Source organism: Labrus mixtus, chromosome 19, assembly GCF_963584025.1.
Source record: "Labrus mixtus chromosome 19, fLabMix1.1, whole genome shotgun sequence".
Classification (NCBI taxonomy): Eukaryota; Metazoa; Chordata; class Actinopteri; order Labriformes; family Labridae; genus Labrus; species Labrus mixtus.
The window spans coordinates 9,780,216-9,806,788 of record NC_083630.1 but is presented as its reverse complement, the minus strand read 5'-3'; the positions used below and the strand labels follow the sequence as shown (position 1 = coordinate 9,806,788).

The 26,573-nt window shown below is 42.7% G+C and overlaps 1 protein-coding gene across 1 annotated transcript in view; it reads right to left on the bottom strand.

Annotated features, from left to right (window-relative positions):
- Positions 1–26,573, bottom strand: part of sspo (SCO-spondin) — an 84,276-nt gene that overhangs the window by 42,461 nt on the left and 15,242 nt on the right. Inside the window, 56 exon segments of the mRNA XM_061065120.1 lie at positions 416–586; positions 1,498–1,547; positions 1,645–1,739; positions 1,858–1,994; positions 2,935–3,069; positions 3,149–3,319; positions 3,430–3,476; positions 3,584–3,839; positions 3,999–4,169; positions 4,272–4,475; positions 5,783–5,866; positions 6,205–6,338; positions 6,664–6,793; positions 7,748–7,870; positions 8,002–8,193; positions 8,289–8,453; positions 8,561–8,719; positions 8,905–9,060; positions 9,143–9,253; positions 9,374–9,499; positions 9,646–9,822; positions 9,957–10,098; positions 10,249–10,462; positions 10,611–10,731; positions 10,902–10,923; positions 11,243–11,318; positions 12,002–12,182; positions 12,394–12,564; positions 12,668–12,809; positions 12,906–13,033; positions 13,115–13,235; positions 14,317–14,444; positions 14,548–14,652; positions 16,121–16,169; positions 16,302–16,461; positions 16,986–17,136; positions 17,236–17,418; positions 17,545–17,682; positions 18,326–18,478; positions 18,589–18,820; positions 19,203–19,300; positions 19,512–19,634; positions 19,736–19,982; positions 20,073–20,221; positions 20,947–21,068; positions 21,302–21,416; positions 21,510–21,715; positions 22,748–22,957; positions 23,062–23,155; positions 23,389–23,538; positions 23,673–23,782; positions 24,104–24,231; positions 24,380–24,582; positions 25,134–25,268; positions 25,383–25,639; positions 25,720–25,814. Coding sequence (XP_060921103.1) covers positions 416–586; positions 1,498–1,547; positions 1,645–1,739; positions 1,858–1,994; positions 2,935–3,069; positions 3,149–3,319; positions 3,430–3,476; positions 3,584–3,839; positions 3,999–4,169; positions 4,272–4,475; positions 5,783–5,866; positions 6,205–6,338; positions 6,664–6,793; positions 7,748–7,870; positions 8,002–8,193; positions 8,289–8,453; positions 8,561–8,719; positions 8,905–9,060; positions 9,143–9,253; positions 9,374–9,499; positions 9,646–9,822; positions 9,957–10,098; positions 10,249–10,462; positions 10,611–10,731; positions 10,902–10,923; positions 11,243–11,318; positions 12,002–12,182; positions 12,394–12,564; positions 12,668–12,809; positions 12,906–13,033; positions 13,115–13,235; positions 14,317–14,444; positions 14,548–14,652; positions 16,121–16,169; positions 16,302–16,461; positions 16,986–17,136; positions 17,236–17,418; positions 17,545–17,682; positions 18,326–18,478; positions 18,589–18,820; positions 19,203–19,300; positions 19,512–19,634; positions 19,736–19,982; positions 20,073–20,221; positions 20,947–21,068; positions 21,302–21,416; positions 21,510–21,715; positions 22,748–22,957; positions 23,062–23,155; positions 23,389–23,538; positions 23,673–23,782; positions 24,104–24,231; positions 24,380–24,582; positions 25,134–25,268; positions 25,383–25,639; positions 25,720–25,814 — 8,053 coding nt within the window.

Genomic DNA, 26,573 nt, shown 5'->3' with positions numbered 1-26,573 from the left:
CGAATCCGACCTGTAGCTCCTTTCCCTCATGTCATTCCCAATACTCTCTCTCTCTCTCTGCGATTTCTGACACTATCCACAGTCCTGTCTCTAAATAAAGGCATATGAACTCCAAAAAAGAAACCCTTAAATAAAACACAAGGTGAAAAGTTAAAAATAACTACGAACAGGGTTGTGCATTAAGTCTACCTGTAATGCAATGTTTCTCACATTATTTATAAGTGTTTGACGGTAATTAATTCATTAATCATAAAATGTGTAATCAATTGTGATTCATATTTTTTATCGAAATCTGACATGTATACAACTTTGAAAACACTCAAAATGGTCAATTAGGCGAATAAAAATTAAAGATTGGAAAATGTAATGCAAAAACATTTACAAATATAAATGACAAAAAATAAAAATAACTCACGGTCACATGGAGTGTTGACGCAGACTTGATCCTCTCTGTGTGCACCCACACACGGCAGGCCGCTGCCTGAGCGCTGGGGGCTGGAACAGAACCGATACCGGGACTGGAGACCTGCTCCACACGACACCGAACACTGACCCCACGGAGTCCACGTTGACCAATGGCCATCAACTAGATAGTGTGTGTATGTGTGTGTGTGTACGTAGAGGAACAGAACGATAAAATGTAAGAATAATATTACATGAAAAATATCATTCCTTTACTTTATTCATCAGACTTTTTTGCATAAATCACTAAGGCCAATGTAATTCACAAGGGCTATCAATAGCAGTTCACCAAGATTTACAAGCTCAGTATTATTAAAGATAAGACAATCAAATTATTATTTTTTTGTACTGTGGTTATTTTATACATTTCATTTTTAAATTTGGAGGCATTTCTAATATTACTGTTTTTTTTATTATTTCATCATATTTGTATTTGATTCTTGGGCTGAACTGTTTCTCTTATGCGCACAAAGCCTTCTAATGGAAATGAAATACTGCAGACAGGAGTTAAAGGCAGGGTCTGTAATTTTCTCCAGATACACTTTTTAATATTTAGCTTGAAATTGTCTTTAGGTCCTGACACATTAATAATTCATGTGCTCTGAAAAAGGATCAAAGAAAATCCATCATCTGTAGCAGTTGTAAGCCTGTAAAAACTTTGACCAATGTCTGCCACGAGGTACCAATCTGATGAACCAATCGGACTCCCTGCTCGTTCCCTACCCCATGCATGCACAAGCCCACACTCAAAGCATGAGCTGAGGTCCGCTTCTGGACCAATGGCGCTTGTGCATGTAAGTGAGGGGGCGTGGCTTTTGAGGGAGCACAGAGGGGAGGGGGTGGGGGCAGATGGAGTACTGAGGGAATGCTAATTATAAAATCATGCTAGTTTCTGAAAATGACCAAACCTGCCTTTAAATGAGTGACTGCTGTCATACAAACGTAGAAGGTGACTTCAGTACTTAAAAATGATACGAGAGAAACAAAAGAGCACAGATGAAACTTGACAGTGGCTATATCAAGACTTTTTCTTACCATTGCAGCTGACTTGAGAGCAGTTGAGCAGCCTCCCTGCTTCACATGTACTGAAATAAAACAAGTCAAATGATCATTTTATCTCTTCTTCAGTAATGAACAGCTATATTTATCCAACAGAGATAACATGATTGGTGTTATACTTACCAGTTGTTGCAGTCTGTGGGGACAGTATCTCCTGGTTTGTACTGCTCTCCACCCACATCACAGCGACAGTCAGGCTCCCGCACACACACACCATCCTGTAAATACAAAGCACATTCAACTTTATAGCTGCAATCTCTGCCTGCGTATTTTTTTTTTTTTTAAATATATATACGTATACATATATGCTTGTTTGTGTTGACCCAGTCCACCCACCTGTTGGACTGTCCCTTGTGGACACTGGCAGCCAGGTGTGCAGTTCCTGCTGATGTCCATTGTGAGGTCTGTGCATGACACTGCCCCCCTCACACACTGCTTCCACTCCTGGCCAGTAGGACACGCTTTACCATCGCCTGAAAAACAGTAAACATGTGTCCAAGCAGAGGGAAATGTCAACCCTTCAATCAAATAGAAAAAAATGCAAAAAAAAAAACAGATGCATAAAATAGTAGAAAATACTATTTCCATCTGATTTGTTTAACTCAGGCGTTATAACTTGTCCAGCACTGAAACATCGAAAGCCCCTTGATTCACATGCTACCAGATGAACGATTAAAAAGTAATGTATACACCATGATTAATCTGCAATGAAATTAATGCCTTAATACTGAGGTTGTTATACAATCTACTTAAATGTTTTTAGCCCTCTTTTGTCTCTTATAATAATAATACATGTGATTTATAAAGCACTTTTCAGGAACTCAAAGACACTGTACATTCGTTAATAAAGAAAGTAAGAACAAGACAGAACAGTAAGAACAAACCAATAAACACTGCAACATTACACACAGGCCATAAAGACAACAACATATAAGCCAAGCCACACACAAACACAGCACACATCACAATTCTACATTAAAAGCTCGTTTGAAAAGGTGAGTCTTGAGTAGTGATTTGAATGTTGATGGGTCAGCGAATTTTTGAACATGTGTGGGGAGTGAGAGCCAGCGGGAGGGGGCAGCTATGTAGAGGACTCTGTCCCCCCAGGTTATACTTTTGTAAAACCCTTTTCTATGCTTGAAGAGGAGTATTTAAAAAAAAGAACAAACGTTTTTTGGAATTCCCTTTAACAACAAGGAACAAGCTCTCTGATTTTCTGTAATTCTGTCCAGCACATTCCAATACATTTGAATGATCTCCTTACTGGCTTTTGAATGTTTTATTCTGGTGCAAAAACACAATTTAATTTGATTCAAGTGTTTGCAAAGATGTCTAAAACATACAGTACCTACATATACAATTCTGATTTCTTAATCGGCAATATTGGGAAATGACAGTCTGAGATTTGCGTACCACAAGGCTGCAGGTTGCAGGCACTGAACTGCTGAGCAGTTCCATGGACTCTGATGGGCCCACGGGTTCGGGTCCTGTAACCTCCTCCACATGTCACTGAGCACTCTGACCATGCGCTCCATGGCTCCTTCACACCTTCAGACACATCACAGAGTGTTTATCATTTTCATATTCTTAACACGCAAGAGTCAAATACAAAGGTGCTTCTCCTCACCGAAACAGGGTTCAATGCTGCAGGTATCAATCCCAACTCTGTCTCCTTTGCAGGGCTGACCACCAAAAGCTGGACGAGGATTGGTTCCCGAACGATACCGCCTTCTCACCCCAACATCACACGTTCGACTGCAAGCGCTCCACTGCGTCCAACTGCTCCAGCCGCAGTCAACTGAGAAACACACAGATGGAGTCAAGTAAAGACTTAAGGATGCAGGAGACAGCGGAGAAGACGGCAAGGGAAGAAACAATATAAGACCAATTCATAAAAACGCAACTCACCAGAGCAGGGAGCGGTCCCACACTCCATTTCTCCATTAATGCAGGTACTGTGGGGGGAGACACAGTGCAATAAAAGAGGGACAAAACATTTCTGAAAAATGACATTAATTACAGCTATTTACATCGACTTGACATTAAAAGTTGGTTTTAGTACCAGTTATTGCAGGCATCAACAGGCATTGAGGCACTAGCAGGATACAGCTCCCCCTGGTGGTAACACGGACACTGCGCCAAGGGCACACAGCTGCTGTTGAGCAGGTAAAAGCCCAGGGCACAGTAGCAGCCATCATAACAGGAGGTGGCACACTGCACCTCTGTGGAGGTCATGTCCAAACACACCCGAGGACATGCACCGCCATGAGCCTCACACTCTGCTGCTGTCATGTACACCATGCCCTCTGGACACACACCTGAGAGGAAAGAGGCAGAGATAAGAACTGATTGGTGCACATGCACACATAGGCAATTCAATTGAGCAAAGAAAGGGAACACAAATGTATTTTTTTAATGAAGCTATAATACACTTTATTATTCTTCGAGTTGAGCGATAATACAACTGGATGCATTACCTGAGCAGGGGTGGGAGTTGCAGTCTCCAGTCTGTATATGAGGCCCAGAGCAGCTGTTGCCTCCATACTGTGATGGGGGTGAATTGCAGAACCGCTCTCTTGTTTGGACGCCAGAGTCACACTCTGATGAACACTGAGACCATGGTGACCATTCGGACCAGCCGCCATGCACTGTAAAGATACAGCTACGATCAGCTTTTCTGCTATACAACATTGTTGGAGACTGAGAGGAACAGAGACACTGTTGCTTGTGTTTGCCTGTATGCGTAATACCTGGACAGTGCAGTGTGTTACAAGGCTCCTGCTCCTCGCTGTCTCCACCACAGGCAGAGTCTGTATGGGTGTGGTTAAAGGCCGTCAGGGTGTGGTTGCAGCTGCGAAATCGTCGCCTGATTCCAACATCATCGACGTGGTTGAAACATGTCTTGCTACACTCTGACCAGCTGGTCCATTTACTCCAGACGCCATCTGGTAACACTGCACAAGAGATGAAAAATGAACACCATATGAGAACGCAAAAAGACTAGGATACTGAGCAGAAACTTGCAAACATTTGATGACATTAAAGTTCACATGCTGGACAGAGAAGAATTGCTGGTTTAAAGAAGGATTGAGGAAGCCAAAACTAAAGAGAAGGATTTTTAGTTCAGGAGAAGAAGAGGTGACAACGTGTCCTGCGTGGAGATTGTGAGGAGTTCTAAGTTCCTCGTTGTCCACCTCGCAGATGGCCTCCCCTGGTCCCTCAACACCAGCATGATAGTCAAAAAAGCCAAGCAGCACCTCTACTTCCTTCGCAGGCTGGCAAAGGTGCATCTCCCGCCCCCCATTCTCATACCATTTTACAGAGGGCTTGAACGCAAGATCTTACATACAATAGAGAGAACAGCTGAGAAGATACGTTGTACCTCTTTGCCTGCCATCACTGATATTTACCACCACGCTGCCTTAGTAAAGCCAACAGGATTGTTGCTAACCCCTCCCAGTCTTGGTTGTGCTCTGGTTTCCCTTTGTAGTACATGTCCAGTCTGAGTTTATTGACCAATTAAATATAGTGGATCGGAGAAACTGTCTGAGTGGACAGCAAAAATAAGGCGGACACTGGGTCTCAAAAGTAAATCAGAATTTAGTTTTCCTTAATATCTGATAGATCCAACCTTCATACAACAAACACACCTTCTGTAGGTAGAGACCTGACCAAATCTAGCATGTTTCCTTTTTCAAAAATCTGCATCATAATGTTGTTATTTTGGCTAACATAAACCCCCTTAATAAAAAAAAATATTTTTCAGGCTCATAAAGCTGAAGTGAGTGGAAGTGAAGCCGCTGTGTGACTTCATCTACTGAACAGAGACAGAACACATGAACGGGCGCTACTCCGGGATGTTATGGACCAAGAAATGACAGCGTTTACGTTGCAGATGTTAACGCCGCACAGAAAAGGAAGTCGGGCCTGAAAGTTGTTCAACACCAACCACTGGATTCATCAGAATTATGGAGAAATTAACATCCGATGGCCGAGACATATATCTCCATAGACGATGATTGCTGAAGGGTTCCGTGATTGCCATACTATTGACCCTCAGAGGCTTATATCTCCAGCTTCATTGACCAGTCAAATTGCAGCTAGAGAAGCCTTTCGAATAAAAGGTGCAACCTCTTCAAGAACTTCAATCAAATCCAGTTGAATCTGTGATCTTAAAACTACCATAACAATGTAAGTGTTAATGAAATAAATATCCCTATGTGTTAAAGAAATCACAAGTGTGACAGTAATAACTTCATACATGGACGACAGGAGCTGGAGCAGCGACGGGCCTCAGAGGAGTCTCCTGGACACATCTGACCTCTGACTGCTCCAGCTGGGTTCACTGGAGACCTGCAAAGAGAATAGAATGAAAGACATTAAGACTCCTGACCCACATGTAATAGCGAGTGTAAGAACTGTAAATCACATGACTCCATAAGTAGTGTACTTTGGAGAAACTTTTCTGTTCCTGTCGCAAAAAGTAAACCAGGCAAACATACAGAACCCATAGTTTGAAAACATTTGGTAGAATACTGACTGAGAGCAGTTTACAAAAAATTAAATTTAAAATGTTATCAGAGCAAAGAAAAGACAACAAACTTAAGAAAAAAGTACAGTTTGGGTACAAGAGTTATCCCGTAAAGGCCTTGTTTGCTGCTTTAAAGCTCAATGGGATTAAACAGACTCACCTGTAGCGTTGCTGTAGCCCCAGACCACAAGTTACATCACATGGTGACCATGACGACCAGGCTGACCAATTACAGGTCGCAACACATTTGGAGTTGTCACAGGTAACTTGTCCATCTTGGCACACACTGATTGACCAAAATAAACATTTCTATAAGCCTTTATTTTACATCAGATTTTTTTTTTTTTTTACAAAAAAATATCAACAAACACTGGCAGCAGTTCAATGTCCCAAGTTAATGGAGGAAATGAGCTGACTGTGAATGAAAATAGACCTGGAACTGAAAAATGTGACTGAAAAATACTTTAGCACACTTTTTGGTCATGATTGCTTCCTTAGAATTTAGAAAAATGTGATATTGAGCATTTTAAAAATATCAGTTATGAAATTGTGCCTTCCTTTGAAAGTGTGAAACAAAAAAAAAAACAGAATGAGTTTGAGTTGTTTCTCACCATGTGGTACAATGGTACTTGATGATGATTTGTCCTGGCTGTAGTGTTTGACCGTTCCAGACACAAACACATTGACTAGCATTCACACATCGCCCACCTTGAAGATACAGACCATCAGGACAGCGACACCCTGGAGAAGAAAGAGAAAAAGTCTTATCAGCATTTCACCTACCAGTGAATGAGTCTTTGCTTAGTAGAGGTTTGACACTATTTCATGTTGATCGCTTTAATAAATGCATAAACTTTCTATCCCACTCAACCATAATGAGGGCTTAATTCCTGGCAATGGACCACATGTCATTTTGTATAGTCTCTCTTCATATAAGTGGAACAGCAAGAGATCTTTTTGTTTTTACAGGGCTGACCTAAAACACAAAAATGCATGTCAAAAGCATGACTTTTTTTATTTTCCACCTTTGCAATGAAAGATGACACAAATGTTCAAGCATTTAAAAGAGGCTTTTTAGGGGCAGCAGATAGCCTAGCAGTTACTATATGTTGTGTTGTGCCCCTTGGTTGGAGGCGGGTCCTCATCGCAGTGGTCGTGGGTTCAAAGACAGATGCTGCATGGACACAAGCCATGAAATTAAAGGTACAGTCCCTTTTATAAGTCATTTACATAGCACTTCCCTCTCATTTACACTAAATCTTGTTTCCTGTTCTCAACTGTAACAACAGGATAAATTGAAATGCAAAAAAACTCTATTCATTCACTGGGCACTGGTTCGGAAACCCATGCAAAATTACCAACTGTAAATGGCACATGTTTCTTCTTTTCAAGAATTGGCAATGCAAATTAATTGAAATGAGATTTGATCCATCATGAAACGTGCAACACACACTGGTTTTCTACTGCAGTACATGGCAGGTTGACAACACATTTAAAACAAATTAAAATTCAATACGCAAACACGGGCAAAAGACTGTTTTCATACAAAAAGATATGCAATGTAAACACAAGTTTAATTAAGGGCACATTGGCTAAAAATGAGACAACAATGAGAAGCAAATGATGCAAAACATTTCCATCACTCTGCACACTTAAGGTCTAAAACGTCGCACCATCACCTCCTGCGTGTCCTACCTAGTATGCACACCTCAGTGCAGTTGCTGGTGGAGCTGAGATGTGAGCAGGTAGGAGGACAGGGCTCAACCCTCCCAGCCCGGCAGTCTGATTCAGTCACTAGAACCATGTTGTTTACACAGCCTGAACAACCAATCAGAGAGCAGACAGTTAACTGACTTCTTCATGCAGCAATGGTAGTCAATGCAGCAGTATTAGAAAGCCAAGCTAAAGGAAAATATCAAAAATATGAATTGATTTTTGAACGCAGTCACCTGTCTGTGTGCCTGTGTCTTTGGTGCAGGGCTGGCTGTTGCAGCTCTGGCTCTGCAGGGTCATGCCCTCACACTCCTTTCCTCCATTCTTGGGAGGAGGAGCAGAGCAGGTTCTGTTCCTCTGCCTGACACCACCTCCACACTGAGCATCACACTCGGACCACTCCGTCCACTCTGACCAGTGGCCGTTAACTAAAAGAGAAGGCGGGAGAGACTAACATTGTAATAATTATATCAGATTTTGCGTACTTGTAAAAAAAAAATGCAATCAGGTTCAGAGAACAGACCTGGACAAGCTCGAGGGAAACAGGCTCGACTGTCGAACTGAGCTCCACCACAGGCTCCACCTGGTAGAGCTTCTCTCATTATGTCCCTCTGTCGGAACAAGGAGCCCATACCACAGGTTACACTGCATGCACTCCAGGCTGTCCAGGGGGACATGATGCAGTCCACTAGACAAGAGGGAGGAGAGAGGAGGTGGAGAACAAAAATGAACAAAAAAATGTATTTCCCAGTTCTTTTTTGTCTTATATGGAGTGGGCACACAGTGTAATCTCACCACAGTCTTTTTCATCCGATCCATCAACACAGTCCTTCTGCAGATCACATCTGCGGTCCAGGTGAACACACTCCCCACTGACACAAGAGAACTGCTTTGCAGAGCAGGGACTGGGCAGCGGTGGGCCCTTTGGAGTCACAGCTGGCCTGGCTGTGGTGCCTTTGGAAAACAAACAAAACTTTCTTAATTTTACATACGGATTTCTCTTTAGAAATAACAAAACAATTACTGCAAAGGGTTCATTTGACAACATAGTTTAAACTGCAAATAACTGTATTCTACATGCACGAGTGTAATTAAATTATTCTGCACTTTCACCAATCTATCCAGTTGGCGATGCCTACCGCAGCGTTCCTCATCTGACCCGTCCAAACAGTCCTGTCTGCCATCACACACCTGCGCTGAGTCCACACAGCCAAATGACCGGCATGCATATTGGCCCTCCACACAAAGCACCCTGGGTAGTCCACCATCATGGGAAGTTGTCGCAATCCATGGGGCTGTCAGTGACAATAAATGAGAGATTTTAAGACATATACTTGATAAACGGCTGTCTGTCTGAAGTAATAGTGTGTCTCTCACCTTTTGTGGGTTGCAACCCAGGTTTTCCAGAAGTAGGGCTTGTGGTGAGATGCAGCCCTGGTTGGCCTGTGGTGACACCTGGGTAGATCGATGGGGTGGTAGTCCAAAGGCCTGCTCATTAAGCACAGAAAAAGAGACACATTTCAGAAAGAGAATAAAAAAGTTGATATTCCAGGGGAAAAAAAACTAACGACAATTGAATTTGAAGATAGATCACAAGCTTTCTAAAACCTTGATTTGAGGTCGAAGTCTTCTGAAGTCCAGGTTCACCTGTGACACCCTCACTAGCGACACCAGGGTGGCCACCTGGGGACCTGGTGGTATGTAGCCCTGGAGGGCCTCTAGTTGGAGCCGTACCTTTAAGAAGAGAAGGAGTTGAAACATAAACAAAGACAGTAACTGATCAAATTACTCACATAATTATTTAAGAACACTAAAAACACTAGCTCTGTGAGATGAAGAAAAAAAAACATACATATGAACATATAGCACACAATCCTTACCACAGTTGATCTCGTCAGAGTGGTCCTTGCAGTCCGGTCGACCGTCACACAGCACAGAGACAGATACACAGTCCTCACTGTGCTGACATGCAAACTGACCGGGTTTACAGCGCTGCACTGTTACATTGTCACCACCAGAGGGAGACTTAGTCGCAGTGCTGGGTGTCACCAGCTCATCTACAGGAAAAAAAAAGAAGAAAGTTTCTTATTTAGACATAAGTGGGTGGTACAGCCCAGCACTGGTGCTGTTAAGCAAAACGTTTTAATGACAGTAATAACTATCAGGAGGTGATTTTATATAAATCACTCACCTCCTCTGCAGCCGAGGATCTCAGCACGCAGGTAGAACGTGTGTCTGAACTCAACAGGAATGATGCGCAGGTATCGAGCTCTGACCAGCCGACCAAGCCAGCGAGTCACAGGGGTCCTGCCCACCATCCGCACCTCAAACACCTAGAACACAACCAAAGGGACACTGTTGAAATAATGCATGATGGACCTCAGATTTTCTATTTCTTTACCCTGTATGGTCACATTTACAAAACATTTAATCACAGGAGGGTATATTAACCAATACCTAAAAGTCCATATTATTACAAGTACCTGAGCTTGACCACCAGGCTTTCCATCCTCAGTGTAGTCTGTGAAGAGGCTACTGTGCAGGGCGAAGGCCAGGCGGTATTTCGAGATGTAACCCCACATACGTGCACTGCCTTGTGTGACCAGCCCTGACACCCATGTGGGCTCCAGGAAGTCCACCTGAAAGTATGGCTGAGGATCTGTGGGCAAGGGGCTCCATCCTGGCTCCATGACTTGACTGCAGTGAAGATGACATGGCTTGTCATTTTTTGTTTGCTTAATATACTACTTTCCCAAGAAAACTGCAGAAAAATGCAACCACTTGTGCATGTAATCGTATCAAATGTTTAGGCTGGGACCAACCACAGACAGACCAGCTCACTCACACATTAGGGACGATGTTTAGCCGTCCAGCATCAGCGGGGTTGTTCTCACGGTACGAGGATGAGGTCAGCTGACCATATCTTATTCTGCCATCCTCCAGTCCGAGAGGAGAGGAGCAGATTCCTGCAGAATATGACACATGTTTATACCATCTAACATAGCCAGTTTGGCAAACTGAAAACTTGCAACAAGATTTTAGCATTTTGGATTTCAGTTCAATTGAATTTAAGTTATTAGCAGACGCTGGTTTCCAAAAGACAAGATGGTCACAAAAGAGTGAATTTAACACTCACCGCGATATCCTGGGCCACCATCCTGTTAATAGAATCAGAAAATAATTCAAGTGTTTATGTTTAGAAAAGACCACTCAATATTATCACATGCTTTTTCAGCACCCATGGGCATAACTGAGAAATTACCTTTTAACACTGCTTTCTCAAAATCAAGGTCTGGTATATAAGTGTGTACATTTTTAAAGAATCAAGTTCATTTAAAGCAAGCGTGTATGACATTTTTTGAAGCAACATTTGTCAACCCACTACACTTGAAATCAGACGATCAAGAGGTATAAAAAACATTGACATAAACCTCCAGGATTTAAAGAAAGTAAGGATTATTATAAGTGTTTTCCTACCGTCGGTTTCACTGCGGGATGCGTGACAGCAGCCATGGATGGAGTCCTGAGAGGTGCAGGGGTGGATGTGTATGGTCTGTAATTTAGCACATGATAACAATAATGTGCAAAATATTTTAAATCGTTCCTGATTATGTTTCAATAAAATTGACTAAAATAAAAAGGTCCGCCATTTTTATTCTCGCTACAGAGGAGTGATGTCTACGGGGAAAACTCAGGGGAGGGGGCTCATTGCATTTAAAGAGACACACACACCAAAACGGAGCGTTCTGAGAGAGCTGGTTTATACAGGGTCACAAACATCCTCTGGTGCTTGATTCATGGGCGGTTCTAGGCAGGGGCCAACAGGGGCCAATGCCCCTGTAACACTGAGCTTGGTCCCCCCTGTGGCCACCCCTCCAAAAGGAAGAACCCCCCTAGTATTTGACTCAACAACCGGACTCACAATCCTGTTACTGAAACAAATATAAATCATGGTATTTTATGTTGTGGTATTTTATGATGTGCGCTATTATTTGGCATAATATATATATTTTTTAAAGCGATCATCTTTGTCTATTTTTCACCTGGGTTTTATGTTCCCCTCTGACAAAACAACTGGCTCCAGTTTGGCCCCCTCAGTAAAAGTGGTCTAGAACCTTGATTCATGTTATATTTTGACCAAAGCACAGCACAGATGTTTCATTTAGACCACATGAGACTGTTTGAAGTGGAAAAGGGGGATAATATGTCCTCTTTAAATAAAATAATGACCCTTACCTGTCTGACTGAGTAGTAGCGTTGTCGTGGTGATGGCAGCCTGCTTCATCCTCTCCTTTGGGACAGTGAGGGATCCCATCACAGCGATGTCCTTTCTCAATGCAGCCCCCTGGTGGAGGGCAGGAGAATTGACCAGCAGGGCAGCTGCGAGGACTGACGGACGTAGGGGATGGCTGCGTACCTGTGAATAGAAATGATCAAACTAGATTCACACTTACTTTTTCAGCTTTGGTTAGTGTAACTTCCATGCAAGGAAATTAAAAAGGCAAGGATGGAAAAACAGCTGATTGCATATCTGGGTTCCCTTTTTCACAACATTTCAGAGAAAATGAAAAGTAGCACACATCTAAGAAATAAAAGGAAACTTAAGCATGTAAAGTTGGGAAGCTCACCACAGTGCATCTCATCTGATCCATCCCCACAGTCATTGACGCCATCACAGACAACTCCCTGCAGACCTGCTGGCACACAGCGACCATTTTTACAGTGGAACTCCTTCTCTCTGCAGCCCCCTACTGGAGTGACTGGGGAGGGAGCGGTTGTGGTTGCCAACCATTGGTCACCTAAAGGAGAGAGAAGGGGACAATTTTAGTATCACAATTTCCCCCAAAGTTATGTAACAACAGAACAACAAAGTAGCATTGAAAAGTAGCATTATCTCCTAACCATCCCCACAGCCCATGATCTCAAGTCGAAGGTAAATGCCGTTCTGGAAGTCATGTGGCAGCAGGCGGACAAACTGAGCTGTGACCATCCTATCCAGTCGGATCTCTGCCACCCCTCGATCATCATGGTTACCGTTGAAAACCTGGAGGTTGAAAGGTTGTGGTAACGGAATGGTAAAACACAAACTGCCTTCAGAATAAATGATGAAAAGTTGCATGAACATGTTTTAATGTCTGACCTTGGCTCTTGGCCGGGCATCAGTCACCAGCTCTTTGTAAGTGTACCACTGTCTGCCATTGCTGCTAAACTGGAGATAGAAACTAGAGACAAAGGTGCCAAACACCCCTCCACCCTGGGTAAGCACACCTACAGAGAGTAAAAGAGAAAAATACTTATACACAGCACATTTTCTCTTTAGGAATGTACCTGCCTGTTTAGTCTATTTACCAGTAATGTTGTATGGCTGGAGAAGGTCTATCTGCAGGTAGGGGCTCTGTGATTTGCTTGCGTGTCCCTCAGGGCTCCGCTGTGGTAGGTCCTTATACTCCTCAGGTTCTGGACTCCAGCCCTGAACATTTTGCAGATAAATCAGAACATCACCTTATAATCATATTGCTGAAGAAATGTCTTTGAAGTGAATGTGAGGTTCAAAACCCTGGTGGTAAATATGACTTGGGATATGAAATGATTCTTTTTTTTAATCTGATGATAGCCCTACAGGAAAATAGATTCCAACTCAAATATAAAATCTATGACAATCTGGTGTGTGAATATCTCAGACATTAGAGCTAAAGTAGCGTACAAGATCCCCGAAGACATTTGGCTCCAGATACAGTAAATTGTAAATGGACTCTACCAACTGTGCCACAGCTGCCCGTAAAAGATACCTTGAATGTTTGTGCAAAAGTACATATATCCAGTAATTGTTCAAAGTAGGCATTTAAGTCTGGACTAAAACTGATAGAGGGAGCAACTGATCAACCAGCCATCCCTCAAATACCTTGAACCACACCAGTAGCATGGATCCAAAACAGGGACCAACATGGAAGGCTGATAACTCTAAGAAAAGTATTTGGTGTGGAAAACCAAAGGAGTATTATACATGTAGGTTAATCTACCAACCACCATAACTAAAGCAAGGAAAATAAGACAGAGCTCATTAACTATTGGTCAAAAGCAGCCAGGCACAACACAACAGGTTGTACTGAGCAAGCAATTTAACTTTAAAGATAGAGTCAATAGTGTTTTCCTAAAAAATAAAATACAGATCAATACAAAAGTAATACTGCTCAATCATCAGTTGTGGACCTCCATACATGTGTGTTGGTGACTGTGCCTGATCAGAATGTATTTTTTTGTTTTTATTTACATGGGACATTTCTGCGCGGGGAGCTGGTGTGTTTCCCAATTCCCTCAGCCAATGACAGCACACAGGTGAGTTTAGGAGTGGATACTATTCAGCGATTGGATGCAATTCAAACCTCTTCTGTTATAATTATTTCAGTTCTGATTTAACATGATCAGGTCAACTACAAAACCAAAGTCTCTGAGCTAGTGGGTGTTCAGCAACTTTCTCAATAACATCTCAAATGCATGAATATTGAAAAGTCTGATGGTACTAACTAACTCTATCAGTAGGCTTGGTTTACCTGGAGGTCACTATGTGGCTCCCAACTGTGTAGGCGTCCTGCCTCAGGAGGGTGACCGGTCTGCTGTGAGGAGGAACTGAAACTGGAAGCTGGGAGAGACTGAACACCCAGAGGAGACCAACACTCATCTAAATAAAAGAAGGTGAGATTCCATAAAAAACCCATGAGAGGAGACAGAAACAACAAACTGAAATCTTCTACCTGTTTGACTGTGTGATCAACTGATCTTACCTCCAGGAGGTAGTGGATATGTCGGGACCAGAGGTTTACTGCCCTCTGCTGGCGATGATGTCACAGTGTCAGGGCTGATTGTCACAAGAATGGTGTCATTTTCTCCTACAAAGACGTAAAAAGAGAGAAAGATTAATGTCGGAGAACTCTATATTCCAATTTAAGAAACAACAAACTGGGTCTTAATATTTGGACTTGGCTGCACCTTTTAGTGTCAGACTAAATGAATGCAAACTATATGTAGCTGGTAATATGCTTACCCATCCTCTTTTGATCTCAATTTATTCCTCTATAAAAAACATGGATGAATTATTGGGTTGATACCAAACATTCAAATATACTACTACAGGTTCTCTGACTCTAAAAAAAAAAAACCTGTGAAATCTCTATAAAGTTTGAGATGTTTGAATACTAAATGTATAATCTCAAGGGTCTAAAATAAGTTTGTGGTCCAAACATAGATTGTAAATATTAATGGACAAAGCCCGAGTGATGTCACCCATCTGTTACTGCAGGGGGCTCTGGAGGCTTATTGGCAGCAGCCGCCATGCTGGAAATCCTGTCTCAGCCTAACTTTCAGTCAATCTAACGACAGACTGAGAGCTGGAGCTGAGGCGAGTTTTAAGACTCCTGACGAACAGTTACAGCACGCCCACCTGTCAATCATGTCAGCTATGTGCCTAACTACGGATAGCATGTATCATTCATAAAATCAAAACAGATATGGGCTTAGTTGGTAGAGTCATTTGTCTCTTAACCTGAAGGTTGGGGGTTCGATCCCCAAACTTCAGCTCCTCAATGTGTCATTGGGCAAGACACTTAACCCCGCATCACTCCCGCTGTTGTCAGCGCAGTATGAATGTGTATGAATGGGATTAGTTACTTCTGATGGTCACTTTACATAGCAACCTCTACCATGTGTGTGAATGTGTAGGTGTGACATGCAGTGTAAAAGTCAGAAGACTAGAATAGTGCTATACAAGCTCAAGTGCATTTACCATGTATTCTGAAAGAAATTCTGCCCATGCACGAGAACAATAACTAATCCGACCTATTTTCATTTTTGTACTGGGCTGTAAACATGTTTATTTCTACTGTAAAAATGTGCATTTTTGAATGTGGTGTGTACGTGTCTTCCGGAGCTCTTGGAGCCAGATCGAAGCGAACACTCGACGGACTGCAGGATTTTGCACTTCCGCATTGGCCTCACTTTTCAACACAGGAGGTTGACGCTTTGATCCAAGAGTGGAGCAAGGGAACCCTGTCTCTCGTCTGAACGGGATACACTTTTGATCCCTTTTCAAAGCAACATAAACCAAACGTAAAAACTGACATCAAATTTATAGAAAGGACAATTAAACATTTCTTCCACAGTAAGAATGATTTTTAAAATCATATTTCCTTACATTCGTATCAAGGTCATCTTTGACTTCATTGATCATTGACTGGCAAGATAAGTATCCTTGAAGTGCAGCTATATTTGTATAACTAATAAAAGCCATTTATTTAAGTCAAAGTTGAACAGGCAGATATTTCATCAGGGAGGAATTCAGATCAACAGCAATGATTTTACCTTGGCAGTAACAACACCTGTCTCCCTCTCCAGGCACCAGGCTTTGACCCTGCACAAACAGAAGATCATTTCATATTTGACACAGCCACACACGTGATGAAATTGCTTTAATACCTGTACAAATGCACTGACAGTATGCACTCCATCATATTTTTTATAAATATTAAGAATCTGCACTAACCTGAGGGCATCCACTGACAGCGTATGGACAGAAGGGGAAACAGTGTACTGTGAGGTTTGGCCGACAGTGACATAAAAGGCAGTGGTCCGACCTCCATCTGTCTCCCACAGTGTGGGACTGACCCTGGTACTCGCACTCATCACAGGGGTCAGTCTGGCACCTGTGCATGCAAAAAAAACCTTTTAGATATGGTGAGCATATATGTCTATTGTTTTGCGATGTAATCAAAAGGAGGGTGTTTTTCCTCTGTGGCCAACAAATAACCACTCGAAGCCTAGTTCAAGTTAAGGACTTTCAGCTAAGCATTTGTATTTTGTTATGCTTGGTGAAGACTCAAGTTTAGAAGGGTTAGGCTTTATACTAGTCCTGTGGATGATAATGTGGTCAGTAGATTGAAAATAAGATCTCAATTGTATTCCTTCCTTAAGAAATATGCAGATAACCTTGCACTACAAACATTAGCACAAATCATCTGGGAACCATAAACATCAGATGGTAAATATGGCCTTTACTTTTCAAGGAAGCTTTGTCAAGCAAGGGTCAAGGTTGGAGACGATAGGGAATCATGGAAGGTAACAAAGAACGAATATCTTAATGGAGATCAAAATAATCCACATGTACAATTGAATGAATTCAGTAGTAAATCAGACAAGCAAGTTGAGGGTCCAGGTTATGGGTACACACCGACGGGCTTTCCTGTAAATTCCTCTGCAGGCTCTCCCATCACCGTGCTTGATGGGGTTGTTTGGGCTGCGGAACGACCACTGCACACTCTGAACACCACATGGCCCCAAACACTCCCCCCACTCAGTCCATGACGACCAGCCACAGTGCACTGCAGTGTTACAAAGTAGACTTTGATAAGGCCCAGTAAGTGGTTAAATACGCTTTAGGTTTGATGTCGTCCTTACAATCAATCATTTTACAGACTGACCTGAACACTCTGGGTTAGGCTGGCATCTGTGAGGCCTCCCTCTCTCACAAACACAGATCTCACAGTCCACCTTCATCTGCTGACCCGGCCAGTACCGCACACCTGCCACCTCACACACACACTCTTCTGGTAACACACACTTTTGCATGTGGTTCATCACCTGTCCCTCAGCACACCAACAACCTGAGGGTTAGAGACACATGGATTGTATGAATCATCAGAAGAAAGCTTGTTAGACTGTTTCAACTTTTCAAAATGGAAAGGATCAACTTTTTTAGAGAAGGACACTCCAGATTCCTCTTGCCTGACCTGAGGAGCAGGGTGCTGTGGAATCACAGGTTGTCCCGCTGCTGATGTGAGCACAGGAAACAGGGCAGGGAGCACAGCTGTATCTCACCAGCCCTGAAGGACAGCTAGTGTTGTCACATCCATCATCAGGACAAGGCTCTGTGGTGGGACAGTGGACCAAAGAAGCGTCATGTTTTAAATATTAAAATCTGTCCACCATTCCCACTTTCTTTTCAACTGTGAACTCTTTCAGACTTTGATGTGAGCCTGTACCTAATATCACCATCGTCACATGACGTTAGAAAACCACATTTGAAGATTGAAACAATTTCAATTGAAGTTGTTCAAGAAAAGAAAATCGTCAAGGATACGTTTGTATAATGATCGACACTCGCTGAAAATATCCAACACTGGAAATACAATTCACAAAATTTCACTACTATCCTCTTGTACAGTAAATCTTATTCTGATGATACTGACAGAAACAACACCAAAAATAACTAAAATAAAATAAAAATGGCCAAAAGAACATGGATTTCCAGAAGCAGAGGGTCGGTTACTCAGCATGTCTTTTTCAAACATTTATTTTCAATTACACTTTCAGTATCTTTTAATTAATGTTTTCTCTTGTCTTGTTTTTTTTATTGGTGATAATACAGTATAACATGACAGGAGAAAAGGTCACGATGACACAACGACTAATGGATGTTGAAGAGTTGATCTATGAGTGGAGATTTGGGTGGATGGAAGAGAAGGAAGAATAAAAGCTTCATTTTTAATGAAGTTCACAGACGGCTCTTACTGATTTCCATAGCCAGGTTGGATGATCCAGGGAGCTGGGAACAATCTCGGCCTCTGTTGCGAGGAGGGACGCAGCCTCTGTGTCTGACCTGCACTCCACCACAACTACTCGAACAGTTCGACCAGACAGCCCACGGCATCCACTGCCCGTCAACTGGAGGAGGTGGAGAGAGAGAGCGCAACATATAAACAAACTATCTGATTTATTTATGGCTATTTTAGTGGCAGATGTGTGTTTCTTGTAGTTCATGCCCACTTCCTTACCAGGGCAGGTGGTGTTGAAGCACTGCTGCCTCTGCTGGTCCTGTCCATGACAATGGCGCAGTGGGTCACCAGTGGGGCAGGTTCGTTGGCGGCTCATGGAGCCTGTCCCACAGGAGGTGCTGCAGTGGCTCCATGGACCCCAGGGGCTCCAGCTCCTGCAGCCCTGCTCGTCAGTGGGGACTCCTATTTGATTTAATGAGGAGTCTGGACAGTCTGCCACACCGTTACACACCTAGGTGACAGGAAAAAGATAATGAACAAGATGTGCAGAATAGCTTTAAAGATGATAAGCTATTATTTTGCAAATTTTTACTTTTTTACAGACATTTATTGTTAAACATTAAAAAAAAATACATGCTGGTTATGAATAACCACGATGACTGTTGATTAGACCTCATCACCAAATCTTTTTTTTTCTTTTTTAAATATATTATCATGTAAATAAATAATTAAAAATGAAATTAATGTGCACTTATTTTACTAGCTCCTACATTTAAACACTTAATAGTTATGTAATGAAATCCTGTCCACATATTGGTATTTTAAAAAAATGGTTAACTGGAGACAACTGAAGTTTGGCTTGCTGTTTGTGATGTCATTTCAATTAGACTCACCATGTTGAAGGGGACACAAGATCCATCCATACAGGTAAATTCAGGGCAGGCGACAGTGTTGTTCCTTCCGCCAGGGGGCGCTGGTGAGACAGTTTTATCTGTACAGAGGTACATTACAGAAATATCATTACCAAAGATGAAAAGATCCCAACCATCAAACATGAGACACGGGGATCAACACTACCTTTTACTCTCTCGCTCTCATGGCTTTATATTTCCCTTTTACTCTTCCCTTAAACCAACCCTTCTCTAAATTCATCCACACTCCCATTCTCACCTTTCTCCTCTCCTTAACTTGTGAGAACTCACCACACACCAACTCATCGTCGCCTCGCGGACAGTCTGGTACACCGTTGCACACTTGTGTCATGTTCACACAAGTGCGGTTGTCGCATGAAAAGCTGCCTGGACATGGAGGTATCCGAATGGAGCCTAGTGGACAGACAAACCTATTTTCAGTTTTCACTTAGATTTTCTTTAACGTTTGTATTATTGTCATCTAATCCCCCTTAATATTTGCATTAGTAGCTTACCACAGTTGTCAATACTCTCATCAGAAGCATCCCTGCACTGTGGAATCCCATCACAGAGCTGCTGGTAGTCGACACACTGGTCCCCACTTTGGCAGGGCACCTGGCTGGGGCCACAGGGGGCGCTGCACTGCTGCTCATCACTACCATCCATACAATCTGTTTCCCCGTCACAACGCCAGGCCTGAGGCACACACTGCCCTCCAGTGGCACAGCTGAACTCATAGGACCTACAAACTGGAGAAACAGACTCCTTTACTCTGACTGAATACTGCACAGACCTCCTCCTGAATATTGAATCCTGACCGCCTTTACCTGAACTGGGCATAGTTGGAGTGACAGCTGGGGATGATGTTGTTATGATGACGCTGTAGCAGTTGGTTGTGTTTTCGTCCTCTCCACCTTGACAGTCTCTTGTTCCATCACACAGCTTAGTGTTGGAAACACATGTGCCGTCATTGCAGGCCAGCTGGTCAGGAGCACAGGTAACTGCAACACAAGAATGATCAAAACTTTGAAAATTCAAACCACACAGGGTGGCTCTTTGGGAAAAAGTTATGCACGTGAAGCTGATATATGAGTTGGCTGCCACCATTGTATTATAATTTTTCTGGCATGTGCACGGTGTGACCGCAAAGCAACCTGGAGCCCTTCCCTTTTTACAGACATACTAAGAGCCCTCTTAGCTGAAACTGATGCCTTAATTTGATACAATTATTGCTTTTTTCTCAATTAACATAATGAGTGAAAGGTAGAATGGCATCATCCAAAAAACTGACACAGTATGAATAATAGTGTAATGCGTACAAATTCTTGTAAGTCAATAAAGAAGCATAAGTGTGTCTGCAGTTTAAGTTTCTGCGTGATCTGAATTGAGCTTGTCAGAGCTGGGCAAATATTCGTGCACCACACAGCAGTGATTAGGAGGGAGAAGCCCTGTTTTTTTTTTCTTTCGTTTACTTCTTTTTCTCTTGTTTTTATGTTAGGAGAAAAGGTAAGAGATTTGTCATTTTGTTATTTTCTTTTCATGTTAGGAAAGACTAGGGTGTTGCTAGTCCTTTTGTTCACTGTTTTTTGGGGCCATTCTCTGCTCTATAAATAAATAAATGTTGAATCTGAAGTGACCTGGGGCTGCTGGTATTCTTGGGCGTGGGAAGAGTGGGGGTCACTTATCATGTTGTGTGGACATAACAATACATATCGGCTTTGTTTACCTTTACTTGGACATACAGCCTCATCAGTTCCAGCGGTGCAATCTCTGCGTCCGTCGCACACTTTCTCTGCAGGGATACACTGACCACCAGGGCACTGGAACTCCCCTTTTGAGCACAGACACCTGAAACCAGTTGTTTGGAAACGAAAGAAATCGAACAGTCTGTATGTTATGAACAGACATGGGCTGAAGAGTATTTGGAAATCATTTGTAATATTTGATGTAGCTTTCTTCAAATATTGTTTAGGATTTGAGAAATGAGTTGCCTTAAGTTGATGCTGACTAAAATATAGGTGTCAACTTTACCTTGACACCTACAATCTCAGATCCTAAAGTTCAATAGAAATTAAACACACCCTCTCTCATCACTGAGGTCCCCACAGTCATCATGTCCGTCACAGCGGTGGAGGTAGAGGATACAACGTCCTCCAGCACACAGGAATTCTCCTTCATCACACACCACGCCACAGTCTGGACGAACAGAAGTTCATGTGCATAATGTACTGAAAAGTAAACATTCTAGTATTGTCACATGTAAGAGTATCATGCTGGGTGATAGATTACCTTGTTCATCAGACCCATCAGCGAAACCACAGTCCAGCCGTCCATCACACACAAGGCTGGCTGGCAGGCACCTTCCACTGGCGCACTGAAACTCCCCCAGTGGGCAAAGGGGCACAGGGGTGACAGGTCCACAGAACTCCTCATCTGATTGGTCGGCACAGTCTGGGTGGCCATCACAACGCAGAACCAGGTTCAAACATGGTCCACTGCAGGATTGGGGTCATTTCACTTTATTGAGTTTAGGGACTGAGTTTTCAAATGTAAAAATCTAACTTCCGTCTAAAGCCATTGTTAGCAACCTGATAAGGCTTTAAAGGGAGGGATGAACAAGTAAGGATACAAATCACTGCTGTCGCATCCTCAACCTCAGTAGAGGAAAAGCATACTGTATTGTTTGATTAACTCTAGAAAGTGTACCTGCTGGTTTTTTGCTGGTAATTTCACTTTAGCATGTCAGCATTTATGTCAGTGCAATTAATAGCTGTGTAACTTTAACATGCTAACATTGCACATGTTAGAAGATGACGTTTAGCATTATAGCTTGTTTAAATAAAAACATTTTAGAATATAGCATTTTGCAGATCATAAGATCATGGATGCATGAATTCCAATAGGGATCGTTTTTTTATGTACTGTGGTTAATAAAAATGCACATGTGCAAAGTTTGGCCTGTCGTCTGATGAAAGTTGTTGGTTCCTAAAGTGATGGGATTCATCCTCGAGAGGATGAGGAAGGGAGCCAAGCAGGGCCGGCCCGTGGCATAGGCAGTATAGGCAAATGCTAGGGGCGCCTGCCATCCATAGGGGGCATCCTGGTACCCGAAATGAGTGAGGAAGAACAGTTGACGAAATTAAGAAGAAAAAGAAGGAAACTGTGTGTTTAACTATTACTTAATGTTATTTTATCTGCATCACCTATTTAAAAAGGTCCTATTGTCCTGTTCTTTGTAGGGGAGGAAGACAGACTAGTTATCAGAAGTGATTGACACTGATCGTAAAGAAAAGCTGTAAAACATTAAGCTGTATGCCAGTTTTCTTGAAGTGTATGAATATTGTGATTGGTGGTGGAATCGGTTGCAATTCAAGGGGTACCAGCTAAAATCTTGCCTAGGGCACCAAGTGGGTTAGGGCCGGCTCTGGAGCCATGAACCAACCAAAGGTAATTTTTAGTCTTTCTTATCTTAACACAAGGAAATTACGCTGCTGATAAACTAGAGTGTTTTTTTTGTTTTTTTTTACCTCGGCGTGCTGGTGCAGCGGAATTGATCTGGAGAGCACGTGGATGGGCAGACTTCATCTGATCCATCACCACAGTCATCTTCATTGTCACACATCCACATAGAGGGGATACAGCGCCCCCCAGCGCAGGTGAACTCTGAGTCCAGACAGGGAGGGGAGGGAGGGGGGCAGGCCACACCCTGACACTGCCACAAACCATCCTCACAGGAGCTGGAGATGCAAAGGCAAATCAATCCACTATAATTGATAAAGTGTTATTGAAGAATAAATAAAACATCTACTATAGTTAAATAATAGAGAGGATCTTCACTGACCAGTTCTGGCAGTGTTGAGTAATGACTGAATCGGCAGGAAACATTGAGCCGTCCCACTCACACGGACACTCACTAGGAACTACACAACTGTCACCTGTAGAACAGAAAACAAATGGACTATTCTGCTATTCTCAGAGCTTTGCGAGCCGTAATGCGAGATATTTTGTCCTAGGTGAGGAGAATGGCAAAAGAACATGGGCTCATTAGAGTCAAAGGGCTAACTGAAAGGTCTGTCAGTCATTGAAACATCAGAAAAAGTCCTCTGGGGAGCAGAAATGTGTCATCTCAAATATGTCCATTACTTAAAAGCTTGAGTTTCAGTTTTACCATGTTGGACAGTGCCAACGGGACAGAAGCAGCCCTCCACGCAGGAGAGAGCACCGCACTGGGAGTGTGGACTTTTCTGAACACTTGGGCACAAAGGGGAGCAAGCTGGACCGCAAGGATCATACACCAGACCATTGTCACACTGCAGAGCTGCGGGGAAGGAGATGAACAGAGAGATAGTAAGACAAAGTGCAAGACAAGGACAACATAACAACAGCTACAGGAAACTGGAACACAACAGTATACATGTGTGTGTGTGTGTGCATTGTGTGTCTCTGACATACGACAGAGCTCTTGAGACCTCCAGCGGATGTAGACCCCTCGTCGGTTGCACTCTTCAGCATAGGCAGCAATGGCTGTACAGAGACACTCACAGTCCCCGCCGGAGTCACAGCTGAAACACACAAAATTAGCTAAATGGTTAGAGTGCTGGTTACTTTGTTCTAGATATGAAAGGTGTGTAAAGATAATTATGGTGCAATGGCCTAAATGTTAATGAAAGTGGTTCAGTAAATGTAGCTTGCAATTGTGTGCATTTGAGTATGTATTCCTAATTCCAACAATTGCAATGCCCTGGGTGTCGTGAAGAATATTTGGTAAATCAATGGTTGTGGCTGGAAATGTTAATTAGGAGCAGGCATGTCTTCATAGAATTGTATGCTAATCCAACATTTGAATAAAGCTCTGATATTTAGTGCTTACTGCTGTCACTCACCCACAAGCATCAAAGACACACCAGTCATAATACTGCTGGAAGGGCACCTCGGGGTGGCACTGAGAGAAGAGCGCCTGAGTCAGAACTGCACACCTTTTCCTGGCCCAGGTCACCCTGTGAGGGTTCAGCTGAGGAGAGACAAAAAGAGAGAGAAGATAGTTAGCTTTAGTTTGTGTGTGCTGGTTCTGCAACAAAGTCGAACATGTCTTCTATTTGGAATATTCTTGGAAAGTGTCCGTTTGTGAGTGAATGCGCACGTCTCTATACTGAACTCACAGCACAAGGGTCCCGAAGGTCCTGGTTTGCCACGTCAGGGCAAGAGGGGCTGACCTTCCAGGAGTTACCAAACAGCTCGGGTGTAGACTCCACGATGCCCTGCCGTGTGGTGAAATCATTCTCTGTGTCTCCATCAAAGTTACCGCACAGGCCTCCGACCCTGCCGCGCAGGTTGGCCGCCAGACGCACATACACACGCATGCCTGGAGACCACATGACGGAATGACAACAACATTACCAATGACATGCTTATTAACCTGTATCCAAAGATAAACACACAAGCAAGAAAATTCTTTCCTCTACAATGTATAATCTGTCAAATAAATAAAACTTTGGCATAATATAAATAAAGAAACATAATAGCCTGACCGATATATCGTTCGGCTGATATTAACAGCTAATGATGGCTTATAATAGATCCAAATTTTGATGTATGTTTTCTTCAATAGGCTTATATGAAACCTTTAATGAAGATAGAATATTCCCAAAAAATAAAATATTAGGGCTGATTTAGGAACTGTCCTATAATAATGTTGTCTTGTCTTGTTTTCCTGTTTAAGAAAGCATCCATCTGTTTACCTCAGTAATGTTTTCAAGCTAAACAAATCTCTCTATTTACTTTATATATACCTATATCATTCTCTCCAAAATCAGAATTAAAGATGGTCTCAAAAATCATCAATTGGTAAATGTTAGTTCACATTGACGAACAAATTAAGTCTACAGAGACTAAAAGAGCATGAAAGGGTCATACCTCCGTCCCACAGAAGAGTGACCCCCAGTCGGGAGGACAGGGCGACAAACAGTCCGACTCTTTCCAATGTCAGACCACTGCCACTGTAAGACTTTGGTAGATCAACTGGCATCCCGTTTACTGTAACAGCTTTACCTAAAAGACAGAGACAAGACAGCTTACCTAACACGCCTATTTATCCATAATCTTCAGTGGTGTCTATAGACCAAAACTTCCTACAATCAATCATTGTATCACCTGCCCACCTACCCCTCAACAGATGTATGACCGTATTTCCCAGGCTGAGGGTGACTGACTTTGTGCAGGTGACCCCGGTGCTCCCACAGGGCACGTTCTCTGCCGTGACACTGAACAAACCGCTGGTCTCGCGCGCAAGCACGTACTGGCAATCTCCCAGGAAAGAAAAGCAGCGCCCGTCGAATGTCATATAGTGTGGGTCACCAGTTGCCAAACACACGCCAGCACAGGCGGACTGGCTGCAGTGCCAGCGGCGCTCGTTGCACACACTGAAGGAATGAAGTAAGTATAGTGAAGATCATACTGTGTTAAAGGGAATGTTCAGCAATGATAAAACTGCATACTTTACCATGTGTTGCAATCCTTAGTGATGGTGTCATTGGTGTAGTAAAGATGACCATTATGGTGACATGGGCAGTCCTCTGGCAGAACACAGTTATCACCCTGATTTAAACAAATTTAAGTGTTTTTAGCCATATGGGGTCATGAGATATCTAACATATGAGAAGTCCCAGACTTCAAGGTTTTTATCATCCCGACATACACAGAGTCACCTACTGGTCTTTCCTAATCGAAATTGATTCCGGCTCACAGTTTGCACCTGTTTGCATCTGTGTTCGGGGGCCCTGGAAACCCCACACCATGGTTGCTGTGCTGGCGAAATCAACCCACAGATGTTACAGTTCAACACTACGGTACACTACTTTATTATGGAGAATTGAGTTGGGTCATAAATAGTGAATTAATCCGAGAATCATGTGTTTTGAAGTCGATGTGTCTTGTTATCTTAAAACACTTTGAATACTTGTTATATCAAATTTTATCTTACCCTTTGAGTTGTTTTTTCAATTTTTTGTTTTAAATTCATTCATTGTCAAAAGAGGATGCACAGTTTAAACTCATTTCCTCTAGGGTTTGCATCAAGACAAATTTAATTCCCCCACAAATAAGTCAGTGTGGGTGAAAGATGTAATAGTCTTTCAATAGTGTTTAAACAACTTTTTAATGTAACTATTGTTTTCAGGGTGTGCTTTTAATGTTTGTCTTTACATTATCATTATTCCTGTCTGTCTGTAAATGGTTAATGGTAAATGGACTTGAGCTTGCATAGTGCTTTTCTAGTCTTCTGACTACTCAAAGCACCGCATGTCACATTCATATCCATTCACATACTGATGGTAGAGGTTGCTATGTAAAGTGACC